This window comes from Sarcophilus harrisii, chromosome 1 (genome assembly GCF_902635505.1).
Source record: "Sarcophilus harrisii chromosome 1, mSarHar1.11, whole genome shotgun sequence".
Lineage (NCBI taxonomy): Eukaryota > Metazoa > Chordata > Mammalia > Dasyuromorphia > Dasyuridae > Sarcophilus > Sarcophilus harrisii.
In genome coordinates this window covers 428,093,392-428,112,716 of record NC_045426.1, presented here as the reverse complement: position 1 = coordinate 428,112,716, position 19,325 = coordinate 428,093,392, and the positions used below count along the sequence as shown (strand labels likewise).

The window sequence follows — 19,325 nt, the reverse complement described above, 5'->3', positions numbered from 1 at the left end:
CTGATTTAAAAGTTGGAAGCTACTTTATAGTTCAATCCTGCTCATTTTACAGATGATGAAAATTAGGTGAAGTGATTTGACCAAAGTCATAGAGAGCTAAGAACTGAAGTCAGGCCTCCTGACTTCAAATCTAGTACCATTTTTAACCATTTAAACTATATAGTTTTCCCACCAAAAGTTCATGTCAATTATATAGATTGACACAGTTGTATATGGTTCATTATAACATAGAATTTTAAAAGAAATATACAGACGAGAAAAAGCAGGCAATTAAGGAAGAATATAACAATTACAGTGAAATGTTGGTATAACAGTATCAGAAATACTATAGCTCCAAACAAGGTGAGGCTGACAGTCAATCATGATCAAGTCAATGTAAAGATGTTGTTGCTGTTGTTTCTGTTTTTTAAAGTAACTCTGGGGTAATGAAGATAATGAGCAATGATGAGAAGGCAGTATACAACTCAACTTTAGATTTTCAATGAGATCAAGTGATTAGGACTGGACAAAGTACATTTTTGAATACTCTGAAAGAAAAGTTGTATTTGCTAAGTCAGTCTTACTGATCTTTTTTTTTTTAATCTTTTTTTTTTAACTGATAATTTTTATAGAAAGCAAATTAGTTTATTTTGTTCCTTCCCTGCTCTTCCTAATTAGAAAGAAAGAGAACAAAGTTCCTATTACAAACACATATAGTTAAGTAAAACAAATTCCTCCACTGGCCCTGTTCAAAAAAAGTCTCAATCTGCAATGTGAGTCCATCATTTCTCAATCAATCAATAAATATTAATTAACTACCTACTATGTGCCAGACACTATGCCAAATGCTAGGAATACAAAAATAAACAAATGAGGTGGATAAGAATTGAAAATAGAAGGGATGGCCATCAACTGGGGAATAGATAAACAAGCTGTGGCATATGATTGCAATTGAATATTAACATACTGTAAGAAATGTCAAGCAGGATAATTTCTTGGAAAGAGTTACATGAATTGATGCATAATAAAGTGAATGGAACCAGAAGAACACTGTACACAGTAAAAGCAATACTGTTTAATGAAGAACTGTTTATGCTTAACTATTCTTAGCAATAAAATAATCCAAGACAATCCCAGAGGATAAATGATGAAGCAAACTATCTTCCTGAAAAGAAAAGAAAAATATTTTTTGAATACCGACTGAAGCATGCTATATTTTATTCTTTTTCTTTTATTCGTCTTCTTGTACAAAACGACTAATGTAGAAATGTTTTGCATAATTTGGTGTGTGTGTGTGTGTGTGTGTGTATATATATATATATATATATATATATATATATAACTATATCAGACTGCTTACCAACTTTTAGGAAGTGAAAAAAGGTGAGGAGGGATAGAATTTGAAACTCAAAATTTTAAATAAAAGGATCCTTGCTGTAAATAAGATCATGGTCTAATGGGGGACACAATACATAAAATAGGCTATATAAAGGGTAAAAAGGAAATTATTAACACAAGAAAGGCACTAAAAATTAAAAGGGCTTAGAAAAGGTTTTCTGTAGAAAGTGGAATTTTAGCTGGGATTAAAGGAAGCCAAGGAGGTTAATAGTTGGAATAAAAGGACAGCATTCCAGGGATGGCAGTGGGAGGAGAGAGAAGAGCCAGAGAAAATGCCCAGAGCTGAGAATTAAAGTATTTCATTCAAAAAAACAGCCAGAAGCCAGTGTCTCTGGACCAAAAAATACATTTTGGGGAGTAAAGGTAGAAGATTATTGGAAAGTTAGGAAGTGGCTGGGTTATAAAAGGGCTCTAAAGAAGCCCTAAAAGGACATTTTGCATTTGTTCCTGGAGGCAACAGGGACTAGCAGAATTTATTGTGTTTTAGGAAAATCACTTTAGTGGTTGAATGGAGGGTAGATTGGAATGGGGAGAGACTTGAGGCAGGCAAACACACAAGTAGCCTATTGTCATAATTCAAGTGTGAGATGAGGTGATGAAGGCCTGCATCAGAGTGGTAGCAATGTCAGAGAAGAGAAAGGGGCATATTTGGGAGATACTGCAAAGGAGAAATCAATAGGTTTGATAGCTTGATATGGAAGGTGAGAGCACAGAGTAAGAGATAGGAATCTAGGATGACTCCTAGGATGGGAGTCAGGAACAGGGAAGATAACACTGCCCTTTACAGTGAAAGGGAAGATGAGGAAGGCTGATTTGGGGAAAAAGATAATGATTTCTGTTTTGGACATTTTGAAAGGAGAAAAACAGTGATCAAAGTTTTTGATAATAGGAAGGGAGACTTTTCAATTATATTCCCGTATTTTATATCTATTCCAAACAAAATCCTAGAAGATATTAATAAGAAGTTTGTGGACATTTAGACAGGGCATTAGTTATTCTTAAAAAAGGCAGTTTGACTTTATTAAAAACAGTCCATGCCAGACTAATCTCATTAAATTTTCAGCAATTCTGGATCTGAATTTTTTGGTCATGTTTGTTCAACACTTTCTAGTTTTAAGATCATTCTCCTGGATAGAGAAGATAGAAGCAAAACAGAAGTTTAGTAGTTCTGCTTTCTAAGTTGCTTGCTAATATTACACAATCTGTCTCCACAGTGGATTTATTCCTTCCTTCTTTTTGCTTTGCAAATACCTTAAAAAAAAAAAAAAAAAAAAAAAAAAACAAAAAAAAAACCACCTTCTGGACTTTATCCTTCCTGATACTATTATTACTCCTATACCTCCCTTTTCATTCTGAATATGTATATGCACGTGCATATATGTATATTTCTGTGCCTGTGTATCTCTCATTCTTTTTCTATACATGTCCTTTTAAAAATCTGAACTTACTGGAGAAATGTCTTTAGATATTTTCTTTTTTTCTTTGTTGGATCATTTGCAACTATATCTCGGCATTGGATTTTTGATTTTTTAATGTTCTTCAGGCATCTTCACTTATCATTCCCTGAATGTAATGAAATAAGTTTTCTTGTCCTAACTACTCACCCATCTTTCTATATATTTCAATCCCATCTTTGGCTATTAAGAAAATGGGTTCACTATTTCTTTCCAGGTTGTCATCCTCTATACATCATCAGTTAACTGGTTCTTTATATTACAGAAGTCTGGAAAAAGTCTCTTAATTCCTTCCTCTTTCTAACAGATGAAATTATCAGCAAGTAAAATTATATAAGATTATTATTATATTTTTGAAAAAACACAACTAGCTTTCATCAGATGTCTGAATAATTGCTGTTTTCCATCACTAATACATATATACATATAAATACATAGTATGTATGTATAAAGACACAGTGTTTCTGGCCCAAGTTCATAATCTTCAGTAACAAATGTCATGTCTTGTCTTCTTTTTCTTAAGAAACCAAGGTCACTAGAATACAGGATGAGGGAATGGTGGCTAAATAATAGTTTGTCTGAAAAAGATATGGGGGTTTTATTAGTCTATAGTTCAAAAGAAATTAATAATGTAATACGGTACTAAAACAAAAAGTTGATTTGCTTAGGCCAACGTGAAAAGTACAATATTTAGAAAGGGATGATAATTCCACAATGCTTTGCCCTTGTCAGATTACATCTGTAATCCTGTACTCAGCTGTTGATGTCACATTTTAGAAAGGTCACTAGTAATTTGGAAAGTATGCAAGGACAATAATTTAGATTATGCTGCATGAAAACTAAGTGAAACAACTTTTAGCCATGAGAAGAGAAGAATTTAGAACAAACAAATGGTGACTCTTCAAGCATTTAAAAGGCTAATCTTTTGGGAAAGGGATACATTTATTTAATTCTAGAGCACAGAGCTAGTAGGAGCAATGGATAACAGAGGGGCAAGTTTCATCTCAATATAAGGAGAAACTTCCTAATGGTTAGAGCTATTCAAAAGCAGAACTAAAGGTCTTCAAAGCCTGGATGACCTTTCATCAAGGAAGTTGTAGAAAAAATTCTTGATCAGGTATGATTATCTAGATAGTTGAGGTTTTATGATTCTAACAGCATTATCCTTAGGGAAACAATAAAAATGGGCATATATAATAGATTCTGTTATGGTTTGCAAAGGTCCTTTAGATACAATACCTTATATAATGTGCCCTGTACATTTTCACCTCTTTATTTAATCCTGATTCAAAAGTTCTACCATGCATCTTCTCATGTTTGTGAATTTCAATTCACATATATACTTTTACATATACCATACATGCTAAAGTAGCAGCACACATCTATTAGAGCAGTTTCCTTTGAAAATACTTTTTAAACTATTCCTAATTTCCTTCTCTGCGATTTTAATCCTAAAAATTACTAGGTATTTATTAGGTATTTATTTCACTGCTGTTTTTCCTTTGTCACATCTATTAGCCTCCATAATATGCATGCATGAGCCATTTCCTCCCCTCAAGTTGCAGTTTAAAATCTTTCTTAGATTTGATGATTTTCCTCCTTGCTTCTTCCCAAATATTTTCTTTCTTTAAGATAAATTTTATCTCCTACAAACTTTCATCTTTTCTTTTCTCTTTTCTTCTCTCCTCCTTTTTCTCCCTCTTTCTCAATTCTTCATCTTCCCCATTCACCAATGAGCGTTGGCCAATCTCCTTCTAGAAAAGAGGCAAGGAAACTACTGGACATGGTAGAACTACAGTCATTCATGTAACTGCCCACATATGGAATATATAAAACATAGATGCTAGGCATTTTCTTAGAAAACAAAGTTTATAACAGTGTATCTCCTTCAGTAAAGACATCTAAGTTGGATGAAGCTTTGGGAAACAAATTGAAGATCAGTCTATGTTTTTCCTGAAGTACTCTCAATCTCTTTTCACTTTTTTTGTCCAAATTTGTATATTTATCTAAGGTAGATAAATATTTTTCAAAACTGGGTATTAGGAATTTGCCTATTCATTGTAACATAGAACATGTCTCAGCACTCAAAAGATATTACATAATAAAGTGGAAGTGGACAGAATACAAAAAGGAATGAATGGAAAAGAAAAAAAAATTATACTCATTTTCTTATGCAATTCAAGGAGAAAAACTACTAACATCTCTAACATACTCATACTAACATCTCCAAAACAAAAATACTAACATCTCTACTACAAAATACTAACATCTACTACAAAGACAACAAAAATATGGGTTAAATATTAATTTCTTTGAAAATAAGGATACAACAACAGGAAAGTGCACTGTAGGCTTCAAACAGATGGGTAGCAATATCCAATCTTTTGGAATCCACAGCTTGTAGATTGTTGACCAAAGCCAACTTGTGCAAATGTGGTATAACAACTGAAAAAGAAAGAGTAAAAATGTTATTTTTTTCCTAAATAAAATTTAAAATACATTTTATTTATATCTAGTAGTTTTCTGATAATCAGCATCTTAGCATATTGTTGTCCTTCTGGTCTACTAGATAGAACAGTGGAATGACTTGGACTTCAGTCTTAGTACCACAATCAAACAACTATGCAATGTGTATGTGTGTGGGAATCTATAATTACACACACACACACACACACACACACACACACACACAATTTCATTTCAATTGAAAGCGAAAATTGGCTCTGATGGATGGCATATACCAAAAATATTATTAAGAAATAAAAGCTACTAACGAAGTATTTTGTGGGTACTAGAAAATGAGATGCTTTCTAAAGACAAAATATCACTACTGTATTTAATAGAGGAAGATTGCATTAATTTTTCCTTTGTCTTTGATTTACTTGGCTTGTGCTATCAACGAAACAAATCTTCATCAAGATTAGCACCTTATAATCCAACTGTAGCATCAGGCAGCATAGCTCAGTGTACAAAGCTGACTTCAAAACCATGAAGACCCGGATTCAAGTCCTACATGTGATACATACTAGCTAGATGTCCCTAAGTAAGTGACTTCTCCAAGATTAAGTTGTAGAAAAGATGTCCATCTTATACTTCCAGCTTTTGGCATATGGTTTATTTAGTAATAATGATGATGATGATGCTATATAGCATTTATACAACACACTAATGTTTGCAAAGTGATTTATATGTTATCTCAAAGCATCCTCACAACAACTCTATGGGTGTGGATAATATTAAAACATTGAAAGTAGTTAAATGACTTGCCGTCAGGTTATACACTCCAACCTATCTACTACCATATGCTAGCTTCCTTCCGTATGATGAGCATAAAGTGGAGTACCGCACATGGCACAAGGTCAGTAATGCTCATAAAGGCTTTGTTGTTCATTGAAATTTAAGGAATAACATATTCTAATATAAGTTAGAATACTATAATAATTTAACTTACACTCATCTCGAAATCTGGGTTCTGCATTAGGTCCTACTCTTCCAAATGTCTTTATGATTTCTATATGCAGAGAGTGTTGGTCTTGATACTGAGGATCTTCCAGGAAAGAAGCCAGCTGCATTTTCACTCTTTCCAGTAACTTAAAATGGACATATATACTTGGTAAATAAAAGGTTCACAAGTACACGGAGTTAACAAAAATAAAAAAAAAAAAATTAAGTTCAGAGATTTAGCCTGCAACTTGAAATGAGAACAATTAGACTTTGCTTAAAGTAATTAGAGCTATTATGGAGAATAGAGGCCAAACTTATACTTATCTTGTTCTGTTTGGTCTAGAAAAGATTTAAAAATTGGAAAAATCTCCAAATCCTATCACGATATTTTATCTCATTTCTGAACAACAGAAATGTATAAAATAAGGAAAAAATCATTAGCACAAACTGTTTTAAGGAAATGGAGCTAAGTTTCTAAGATTTAGAATTTAAGTTTAAAATTATATTATAAATCATAGTACAAATTACCCATTTATTCACTTTTTGAATTGATGACTCACCAATGACTTCTCTCTTACTCACATTTCCCTAAAATATTTTATTTTAGGATTTAAGAGCATGTTGAAATTCTGGCAAGACTGCAAGCTCTGCAGAATACTGTACTCACTTCTAAGATATCCCAGTAAAAACATGAGAAAAAATTTCTGACTCCAAAATATTTCTCATCTTAAAAATATTCAACAAACATTTGTTGACAATTAACTAACAATATATTACTACAGAATCACTACAATTTCAAAGTTTTAAAGAAAGCTGGGACATAAAAAATCCGAAAGTTATTTCAGAATAACACAAAAGAAATTGTTTAGGAGTTCTAGTTGACAAAATTCACTTATAATCATCAACATTGTTAAGAGTATATATGTCTTGGAATGAAAATGTTGCATTCTGGGGAATGGATTGTGAAGTTTTAAGTGGTTGTAACATTGAAATTATGAATTAGTGATGAGAATACATTTGTGGAGATGGAATTCTATTATTTTCCTTTCTGAAGAGATAGTTGTTAAACCATGTGAAGTTGTTACTATAATAAATAGAAAACACCAGTCTCAGATTGACTGTTCAGTTTTTGGTACAAGAGTTTCCTATTAGAACTATACATATAGAGGTGGTAGGGGTCTCCTAGACCATCTGGTCTCTTCATTTTACAGGGAAAGTTAAATAACTTGATTGAAGTCACAGAGATTTATAGCATCAGAGGTAGGATTTAAACCCAGGATTCCTGACTCTAGAATTAGGGCATATGAATTTCCTAATTGCAAGAGGTTGTCTAAGAATAAACATATAGTCTTATATCTCATAGAGAACAAATATATTCTAGCCAATTTATCTCTAAATGTGTCAGCAGGAAAATAGGATCTCTCTTTTTTTTAATAGTATTTTTTTTTACATGCAAAGATAGTTTTCAACATTCACCTTTGCAAAATCTTGTATTCCAAAGAAAAGGGAATTTCTCAATGCTCTATGGCAGGGGTCCTCAAGTTTTTTAAATAGAGGACCAGTTCACTGTCCCTCAGACTGTTGGAAGGCCGGACTATAGTAAAAACAAAAACTTTGTTTTGTGGATCTTTAAATAAAGAAACTTCATAGCCCTGGGTGAGGGGGATAAACGTCCTCAGATGCTGCATCTGGCCTGTGGGCTGTAGTTTGAGGACCCCTGGTATAGTATCTGACCCAAATAATGAGTCCCTTTCTCATGTTCTTTCATGTCACATTTCAAAAGAGGGAATGAAATTATCTTGGTCACATCCTTGCCTGGCTTTCCAGAAAGACGAAAAGAATCACTTTGTGGCATATACATTTTCCTTATGGTAGAAATATTCTCTATAACAGAATACACCGTAATTATTAAAATAACTTGAAGCTGAAAAGTATATAGTCAGGTAGTTTCACACATTTAACATGGTGAAATTTTATAGTCATTTTAAAGTGATTTAAAACAAGCCTCATTTGCATGTAACCATAGTATACACAAAGAGTTCCTCTTTATGAAAATACCAACAAATAAAATGTGAAGCATGGCACCTCTGTACAAATGATTCATCACTTTGTACAGATAACTTGCTTTTCTACTGTATGAGGGATTTTTGTATTTGGGAAGAAAGAATGTGCAGTGTGAGAAAGGGTGGACACTTTTTCTAATACTAATAGGGTAGTGACCAGAATTAAGTCTTGAAAATATACACAAAATTTACTGAATATGGAAAGATAATATTTTTGTATAAGCACGAAAATATATTTGAAAGGAAGATGACATTTTGTCAGGAAGTGCTGTTGCACATTTTAACAAGTAAAATGTCTACTGCCTGTCCCAGGGAGCAATTGTTACAGAAATGGCACCACTTGTGAGGATAGTAACACTATTCAGTTTCATAGCTTTCCTACCTCTCTTTGAATAACTGTTTCCATAATGGTGCCAAAGGCAGGAATTGTGGCAATCCTGACAGAGCTGTGGAATAAGAAAATAAATAACTTAACTTTCCTTCAAGAAAATATCTGTAAAGCTAAAATATATTCAATATGGGCACAATTTATATTTTTATTAGTTTCTAGCAATGACAAAATCAAAACAAATAAATAAATAAAAGCAGACCAGGAAGAATGCTCAAAAAGACAGACAGGATAACTTAAGGTCGCAGTCTGTGAAACTCACAATTCAGGATCACTGGACAAGGTAACAAGGGCCGGAGCAACCCGCTTGTCAACTAATGCTTCACTCATGCCTCGAAGAGTCAGCTGTAAACCAGTCAACATGCAATAAAAAATGGTTTGGTAAACTGGAATGAGAACTGGGTTAGCTGTGACTGAGGATGGGCAGGCAGACTCATTGGCCTTTCTTGGTTTAGTCACCCACAACAGACATTAAAATGGTTAAGGCTTTGGTTCATGCTACTATGCTTTCTGGTAATGACCTGTTAGTGAGATTAGTGGAGCATCCTTTTTAGCCTGGAGGAAATAGTCCATCAGCATATCAGAATATCTGAAATTGATTGAACTACTTATAAATCTCAACCTAAAAGTATAATTCAGGCTTACACTGAATGAGTCAAATTCTAAGCTATAGGTTTGTTTCATAAGAGTATTTTAATTTGACTTAATATCAAACAAATGGTATTCTGACAAGATTGGAACAATAGAACAAAATTTTTATTCAAAATAAGTGTAACTTAAAGAAACTAAGTTATAAAGAAACATCAATATTATTTTTAAAAATACTGATGGTTATTTCACAACAAATATTAAAAGGGATGCTGAATGAATAAGTCAGGTAAGAAACTTACATTTCAGGATCACTGGAGAGAGTAATGAGAGCAGGAACAACCCTCTGAGCTACCAGAGTTTCATTCACCCCCTTCACCAACAGCTGATTGGTCAGCATAGGGGGTGGTATTCACACGTGATGCACGTAAAGAGTGAGCACAGTACCATGGGAAGAAGGAACATACAACCAAGACAGAAGGAGAAAGAGAGAGAGAACACAAAAGCAAAACCAAAATTAGAAGCTAAGCATATATTGCTACACTAATGCTTTATAAGGCAAAGGATGCTTGGGAGGAAAATAAAGCTTAAATGGCCTAGAAATCCACGCAAGTTGAATCCATAATCAATTCAATAACAGTTTGTACTTGGGTCATATTTCATTATGTTGTCTACTTAAAAACGAATTGCAATGGAATCAATAAATTTAATATTATTTTTAGGCTTTAAAAACGTTCAGTTAAAATATGAATCTGAGGACAAAATTAATGTCCCAATTTTAAATCTAACTTGAATGTTTTAATATGACTAATAAAGTACAAACTGAATTGTGTTACTAAACCAGAACAGCCTAGCAGTTTGCAGATACCCAAAAGCAATAAAACTGTATATATGCTTTATAACTATAGCAAGCACCCTTTTAAATTCATTAAACAAAATTTTTGATAATAGAATATTTTTAGCTTTCTCTTGAGGTAGAATTCAGGGCTATTAGGTCTATAATGTAAAGGCACAGCATCTAAGCCAATTCTTATTGGTTTGTATTTTTTTTTTTAAACTTTTATATAATCGGATTTCAAATTTTGTAATTCTTTAAATGTACCAATCATTCTTAAAAGCTAACAACGGAATCATTCTTATTAGTTTTCTTTCAGTTCTGCCAACAATGGAAATGATCTGATTTAATCTGATTGGAAGTTAAAAAAGAGCTGATTTTACTAATGATCATAATTAAATAAATGGACTTCTCAGTCCATTTACTCGATAAATCATTAATTTTTATGAGTCAAATATAGAGGTGGCTGACTTTTTTTCTTTTTTTGCTTTCACTTTCACAAAATAGAAATTTAGATATTAGATGTTAATCATACTATCTTTTAGTTGAAGAACTAGGTTTTTTCATAGATTTTGACTATTTTCAATATTTTTGTAACTAAAATCTTATTATTTTGTACATTTGTAATAGATGAAGACCATAATTCATATCAATATGCTAAATTTCAATAATTTCATTTTTAATGGTCTTATCATCAAGATATATTTTCTTAGCTACAATTAGTTTGCTTGTTTAAAAGTATAATCAGAGACTAATTCATAATTTAGTAACTTTTTCTCCCTATTATTAATTATCATTAAATGTCATAGCTTATTTTGCTTTGGAAATAGCTTTGCCACAATGTATTATTATTAAACTTGATTTTAAATGAATATTATTTAGGTTTATGAAATAATTTTCATAAAAGACTAAACAAAAGAAAGTTTGGGTAGTAGATAATGACTGCTAAGGTTTTCCATGACTATAAAAATCTTTATTTATTAACTGTATTGGGCTGAAGATAGGCCTTATTACTCCCCTTCCAACCTTAAGACCAAATTCAGTTAAATCTACAATTTGAAGGGAGCCTATGATAGATATTATGTTGTATCTTAGAAATCATCTGGCTCAACTCTTTAATTTCACAGATAATGAAAAATCAATCAATCATTTATTAAAAGGCATGCCCTACACTAGGTGCTGGCACACAAGTATAAAGAATGAAACAAGCTTTACTCACAAGGGACTTACATTCTAATGCAGCTGGCAACAAATACACATATAAACATATACATACATATAATATATTTACATATATACAGGCACACCATAAATATAAAATGAATAAATAAAAATATATACAAAAATAATTAAATATAAGACAATTTTGGGAGGGAGAGTACTAGCAGTTGGGAGAAATCAATAAAAAATTTTCCCTGTAATTAATTGCACTTGGGACTTTATGAGATGGAGAAGGAATATATTCTAATTACGGTGCACAATCAGCAAAAAGGCACAGAGAAAAGAGCAAGCGTGTTTGTGGAATGAATAGAGAGAAAGCTAGTGGCTGGATACCACAGTGTAGGAGTGAGAATAACCTTCAATAAGACTGAAAAGACAGATTGGAATCAGGCTGGGTGTAGTTGAAGCCCAGGGATGCTAACTGATTCACTCAGGGTCAGACACATAAATGGCAGAACTGAGAACTGATTAAGGGCAGGAACTGTCTTTTATCTTTCTTTGTATCCACAGTGACCAGAATAGTGCTTGGTATGCAGCACTTAAAAACGCTTACCAACGGACAACATGGCAGATGTAAAGAAGAGTCCTCATATGAAAAATGTGAGATTGGAATGTCCTTTTAAACTCTAAATCTGTTACATCCAAACATGTGAATGTAATATTTTAATATATACACATATATGTATATGTTTATATGTGGTGAAGAAAAAAGCAGAACAAAACAAATGGTTCAGAAAGTCAGAATTATTTCAACTGATTTGCTAAACTATACTGACTATCAAAATCAAATCCTAGGATATGACTGTTTTGAAATTTGAAACTTGATTCTTCATTTCTTGATTAATAAGAGTTTTCTTATTGTTTGGGAATATTCTTACGAATGTTAAAAAAATCATGACAGATCATAAGCCTCCTTTATTCTAATAGAATACATGACTGAAGTTCAAATTAAAACACTGTGATTGACAAGAGATACTTATATTTTCACTTCTATCACTTAACCTAATTCATACGTAGGGGAAAAATGTTTTTATTGGTATATGAAGTTTTCAAATTGTAAATCAATCCATAAACATTTAATCAATGTCTAACATGGTCTAGGTATTGTTAAGTCCTAAAACCTTTTATGCACAGATTCACAACACATCTAAAAGAGTAGTTAACGTTAGCAACAGCTTAAGCATGAATACAGTTTTAGATCAGAAGCAATAGCAAAGAGATAGACCCCAAAACAGACAAAACTTAACACAAAAGCTGGGAAATGCATTTTTAAGAAATTATAGTGAACATTCATAATTTTACTTATTTTCATTCACTTAATTCAGAGTATTGGCTCAATGGACACAAATAACGAATAGCCTGAAGTGGGCATATGTATTTAAATTCACACTATTCAAAGTTACAATGGGAATTGGTTCTAGCCCAATATATACAGTATAAATCTGGATAATATAACCACTTCACTTATTAACATTAATCATTACCTGGCTAAATTCTAGAAGGGAGTAGTTATATGATTTTTCTGGGCTTATAGAGCCCATACTATGGGCAGCTGATGGGACAAAAATAGGATGGATTTATGTCTTTTCTAACAAGATTAATTTGTGTGGATTGTGATTAATGTAGTATTTCCACAATCTCAGTATATGCTTTCTTAATGAAAGTCATAGAGTTCATATTTTGAGAGAGATTTTCTAGGATGAGCTCCTTTTATTAATATTCTTAGTAATCAGGAAAGCATATTCAGAAAGATTTAAACTGAATACTAAAATCAGAAATAAAACAGGAAAGTAAAAGAATCTACCATAAAACATTTAAGGAAATGATTTAAAAAGTGATGAAAAGACCTCTTAAATAGGTGAAAACTAAATAATGCAAATGCTGCTCCATCACACAGTACACAACTCAGTACTGTTAATAAGATATTCATAAAACATATGCATTAAAATTAACACACACTATTCAGAAACTGTTTTTACTCTCCCCTTTCATGTTTCCTGTTCTCTTTCTCCCACCTCCTCCCATAAATGACAACTATAACAATCTAATGGAACAGAAACCTTTAACTCACGTACCTCAAACATTCTAGCAGCAGTACATCTAACAAGTGCTGAAGTATGGACAACACCATACCACAAAACAGTCAATAGCAACTCATGGTATGCTGGGTTTGCTCTGGAGGAAAAAAAATTAAAATTAGGAAACCATGATGGCATATTATAGCAGCAGTTCATATTTATGTAGTTCTTTAAGACTGTAAATCTTCTTTAGTAGTACCTTAAATTATCTTCTTTACAACTATGTGAGGAAAACAGCACAAATATTAAGAATATTTTACAAAGGATGAAATTGAGACTCATGATAAATGATTTGCTCAAGATCACAAGACTTATTAGTGGAATGTAAGTTCTTCAAAGGCAGAGACAGTTTTATTGCTGTATTTAAAATGTTGAACACATTGTCTTTCACATTTTTTGGTAAAGGTAGGGTTGGGTTCAGATCTGTGAATTCATCAGGGGAGAGATGTAGAAATTTCCCTCCACCAATGCAGATTTACAACTCATATATTGGCAACATTTAGTGTTAAATTCCAAGAGTACTGGGAGAAGTTTAGTTTAATGTCAGTGATAACATAGCTAGTAAGTGTAAGAAGCAAGATTTAAAGCCATGACTTCTTAGCTAGGACCAGCCCTCTATGGACTATATACTAGGCATTCCTTTGTACCTCCCTCACCATGTCCCCAGGAATATCATTATTAGCAAACTCAACATTAGGGGAGATTGTATCAGTCTTGGTACTAGAGATTATATCAATCTTGGTACTCACAATTCATCAGTTCCCTCTGCCTTTGTAAATAGGAAGCAAACTAAAAATTCCTCCCTAAGCCTCCACAGAAGAGGCATTCTTTACCCAGCCATCTCTTCATCACAACCAAGATGCATTCTTTTGGGTTTAATTATCCTCTACCCTTAGGAAGGATATTGTTCTCATCCAATTCCTAAATTCCCTTTTCCCCAACTTTTCATCTTGCTTTTGTATGTTGTCTGTCCCCCATTAGACTATAAATTCCTTCTCAGCAGAGACTTTCTTTCTTTCTTACTTGCCTTCTTTTCTCCCTCCCTTGCTTCTTATTTTCTTTTTTTATTTGTATTCCCAGTGCTTAGCACAGTGTCTCTTACATGGAAGACCAGTTAATATGTGTTTACTGAATGACTACTAACATACAAAGAGCTTGGTTTTCTCTCTGAGAATGATCTTTTAATTCCAGGAATCAAATATAATTTTCAAGTTTGTTCTAATGTATGCTCTCATCCCTCAATAAAAACATTTATTTTTACAAACCCATGTTATGCACTTTATATACATATTTTAAAAAAACTACAAAAGCTATTACTTTTACCCCAGTTCCACAAAAGAAGCCTTCAGACTATCAAGAGGAGCATGAGACAACGAAAGCATAGTCATTACATCTTCTAAGAATCCAACTAAGAGTTTGCGGTCTTCTTCCTGAAATGAAGAAAAGAAGATCTAATTAAGTTTTTGTTTAACAAAACATTGTCAGTATAATGAATAACTATTATAATCTGAAATGATTCTAATGAAAATAATCATAGCAAGTTATTTTATGATATACTTATTTGTTCCTGGTAGCAGTAGCATATGATTACAATAATTCTATATTAAAATTTAAGCAATTTATATAATCTTTTACTAAAACCAACTTAGCTTTCAATTCTAATATTAAAGATTTCATACATTACAATTCTTTCAAACCTAATTATAACTACCAGAATTATGAGGTCTTGTAAAGCACTGATGTGGGGCAATTGTAGGGAAATAGTAAAAATTGGTAACTACATTAAAAATATTCTAAGATAATAAAAAGATAATAAATCTCTTTTTAGAAACAGGTAAGGTTTGAAGGAAACCATGAAAGCTTTAGCACAGAATTGAATCATACATCTGTAGAGGTATATAAAATGACCTTGAAATAGAGGAGAGGAGGGATCCTGATAACATTATGCAGCAAAGCAGAAAATCTAGAAATGTAGGATCTCATCTGAAAGTGGGTATTGCATAGCTTTCATCAAGCTATAGCAAAATGACAAATGTTCCAACTAGGCCAAATACAATCATGGGAAATGAATGGGGTAAAGAATTGGAGAGTTCAGTTTACTCTGAAAGAAACCATGGGACAAAATGCTGGTTTAGTATGAATAGCTGAAAATTATAAAGATAAAATAAAAAAATCACTTGAACAAAAGAAGAGTTTATCATCCAGCAGACTTCACAGCAAGTGCTGATTCAGAAAGTAAAAAAGACACAAAAAAATTCACCATTCAATACATATTTAATGAAAAATTACAGTGTATAAAGCACGGGGGAAAAGTAGTTTTACTTCTTGGCTTTGCTAAGCTATATATTGTCTTTCCTGTTAGAATGTTAACTCTTTGAAGAGAATATTTTGCTTTATTCATCTGATTAAAAGAGCCTTCTAGGTGTGTACTGTGCCCTGTAATAACACCCTATCCTTGAGAATATATGAGAGATTTTGATAAATACACATAGTTTTGTAAGAGATTCCTAAATCATCCTAGATTATTTTGTTTCTTTTAATCTTCATAAAACTATTTTATTTAAGAGTGAGAAATTAGTTATGAAACTTGCATACTTGTATTTTTCTTTACAAAGTTCATTTAAGAAAATTAAAATTTGACTACACCACAGTTACTCCACTTTGGCTAATTTGAAAAACAGCCTGTTCCTCAGGAAAGTCACATTCATTAATATGATGCCATCTTCTGGCAACTATAGCAAATTACAGAAGTAAGCCATAAAATAATCTGAATGTAAATTTATGATTCAAAGTGATAAATCCATTAAAGGAAAAATAAAAAGGGTACAGTGATAGTCAACTGTGTTTTGGGGAATCTGTGATTTCATTAGTAGAGAGAGATGTTTCCCATTAATACAAACCATTTACATCATTTCCATTCTGACGGCAATGCCTTTTCATCCAGTCCTATTCTTATCTAAAACTTGACTCTAAAACTCCTAAGAAATTTTACTCAAGTTTCTAGAGGTCTCCTCTTTTGATTTTCTAGAATCTCTGTGTTGTCTCATTCTAGTTACACCTAGTAGATTACCTTTACAATCGTCTTTCCCTACCAAAATTGCCAATCTTTATTAATCAAGGTTCCCCCCACCATTCTTAAATCAACCAAACTCTTTTACTACATTCCTACTCTTCACTCAAAGTACTTATTTCCCTACCCTTTCACAGCCAAAACTATAGAAAAAGCTTTTTATACTCCTGACTTGTTTCCTTCTTGTACCCCGCCCCCCTTTTTTACTCTTTGAAATCTGCTTCTAATTTCATTGCTCAACTGAAATTGCTCTCTCCAGAATTGTCAAATTATCTAATTAATTAATCAAAAAAACTTCCCCTCCCCCAGGTGTCATCTTTGCAGCATCTGATATTATTGATCTCTTTCTTTCATAGAACTGCTCTTCTCTGGATATTTGAAACATTACTATTTGTTTCTTAATCCACACTATACCCTCTAAATATAGGTATTTCCTTAAGGTTCCATATTGGCTTCTTTTCCCTTATTACACTATTTCCATTTGGTGATCTACTGACCTCTAAGGTTAAGTTTATATCTAAACTGATGGAAATTTAATCTACAATCCTAAGCTTTGCTTGTCTCCTGACCTCTGGTATCACATTACTAAATGTCTAATCAATATTTCACATGGGATGTCTCATACATATCTCAAATTCATTAGGTCTAAGACAGAAGTGTTTGTCTCCCCCATTCCTAACTCCCAATCTACTACTCTTGGATTTCCCAAGAAGATCCCACCAACTTTCCTATCACCTTTGTTTAGAAGCTTGGTAGCATGCTTGAATCTTTACTCTCCTTATTCATTTAATGGAGGTAAAAATAACCTACACAATATATTTTGAAGCTGAACTCTCTACTCACATGGCCATACCTTTAGGTAAGGTTCCTTACCAAGTTTACTCTATATACTAACGCCAGTGCCTCTATTTTTTCCCATTTAAATCTACCTACACACATGACAAGTTCCCTACTCAATAAACTCTAACAACTCCTCACTACCTCTAAGACCAAATAAAAATGCCTCTGGCATTCAAAGCTTTTTACAATCTGGCCTAATCTTATCTTTTAATAAATATTTATACATGACTCTTCTTTACCTGGTTTGCCAACTAGTCAAACTGATCTTGTGTTTTCTTATAAGATTTTAGCTCCTATCTCTTTCCTTGTCTTTACAATGGTGATCTTTCATGGCTTGAATGCACTTCATCCACATTTTTGCTTAGAATTCCTTAATTTTTTCAATTTAGTTTTAAACATCACCTACATATGGGGCTTTTCCTGAGTCCCCTAGATCCTAATTCTTTCCCTTCTCAAATTACCTTGTACTTATTTTGAATATACTCTTTATTCACTTACTATATTTATATACAAATTGCCTTTCCCAAAAGTGCAGAAACAATTTTATTTTTTCTCTTTGTATCTCTAGTGTCTAGTCCTAGCACTTAAATGTTTGTTGATTGAGCACAGATTTAGAGCTGAAAGTGATCTCAGAGGTCATCTAAAGCAATTTTAATTTTTTTAAACAGATGAGGAGACTTGAGGCCCAAAGATTTCTGTCTTTCATAATATCTTTTTAAAGCACTTTTTAGTCACTGGCCTTGTGATCATCATGAATCTTTCCACTGATTCTTGTATCTTTAGTTCTTCTGAGATCAAAGTTTTTTATTATCTATTAAGACATATAGATAGCATCACCTGCAGAACATTAAGAAGATAAGTTTTTATATCATACTATGAGTAGAACACTGCATTGACTCAATTCATCCACAAGTATTTATCAAGCACCTAACAAGAGCCAGCTAATTATGTTGAACATTCAAGATAAAAAAAAAAAAAAAAAAAAAAAAGAAGCAAAAATAGTCTCTCTTGTCAAGAAGCATGGAGACAATATATATACCGAGAAGGTAGGGGTGTGTGTGTGTGTGTGAAGGAAGAAAATTTTAATCCTAGAGGCATATATTGAATTTTATTGATTACAAAAGCAACTTGGTGGTACCTATGTTTCAGAACAATCCCTTATGCAGTTGTGTGAAAAATGGACTGGAAGAGTGGAGACTTGAAGCAGGCAGATTGCTTAAGAAACAACTGCAATACTCCAAGTTAGAGGGCCAAACTTAAGCGAGATGGTTGCGTGATCAATGAGAAGGGGAACAAAGGAGAGATATGGTAATGAAAGAAACAAGATTTGGCAGCTGTTTTCTTCTCCTTTTATTAATTCTTTGGAATCAAATACAATTTACTGAGTAGAAGGAATGAGAAGGGAAAGGTCATATTCAGAAATGAATGTGATCCTATGAAATACATTTATCAGTAAAGAAAAATTAAATTAAAATAATGTATGTATGTATGTTTTTTAAAAGGGTTTTGGTGGCATAGTTTGGGGATCACTGGAAGCACTGAAAAATTTATCCATACAGCTATCTTTCAATTATTGACCCAAGTAATTGGCTGTATGCAGTATATGTCCAATATCTATATATCTATATTTATAGATATATAGGTATACACACACAAATATAGATATATAGATATAATAATTCAATAGATTATCTATCTAGCGATACATCACAATCTGGTCAAGTTTAGATTTTTATCTGTTCTGTTTTTAGGATTTCTTTTGCATTTTTGTAGCTTTCACTGAATAGTTCTGTAGTATTCCAAAGTTTGATGAAGTTAGTAAAAGTTATCTTTGAATAGAAACATTTGGACAATTCCTGTCATCCAAAAATTGCTGGAAAAATTGGAAACTAATATGGCAGAAACTAGGCATTGATCCACACTTAACACCGTACACCAAGATAAGGTCAAAATGGGTTCATGACCTA

The 19,325-nt window shown here is 32.6% G+C and overlaps 1 protein-coding gene across 9 annotated transcripts in view; it reads right to left on the bottom strand.

The window, feature by feature from the left end:
- Window positions 1-19,325, bottom strand: part of RELCH (RAB11 binding and LisH domain, coiled-coil and HEAT repeat containing) — a 125,963-nt gene that overhangs the window by 11,283 nt on the left and 95,355 nt on the right. For 5 of the 9 annotated variants that reach the window (XM_031946164.1, XM_031946167.1, XM_023495939.2 and 2 more), the window contains 6 exons: window positions 14,772-14,878; window positions 13,446-13,545; window positions 9,617-9,699; window positions 8,721-8,784; window positions 6,283-6,421; window positions 5,160-5,276 (listed from right to left, as the gene is read on the bottom strand). In XM_031946164.1, the coding sequence (XP_031802024.1) occupies window positions 5,160-5,276; window positions 6,283-6,421; window positions 8,721-8,784; window positions 9,617-9,699; window positions 13,446-13,545; window positions 14,772-14,878 (610 nt within the window). Of the gene's footprint in view, window positions 1-2,656; window positions 4,586-5,159; window positions 5,277-6,282; window positions 6,422-8,720; window positions 8,785-8,988; window positions 9,072-9,616; window positions 9,700-13,445; window positions 13,546-14,771; window positions 14,879-19,325 lie in introns of those variants that run through there. The other 4 variants (XM_031946165.1, XM_031946166.1, XM_031946169.1 and 1 more) reach the window with 3 other exon arrangements.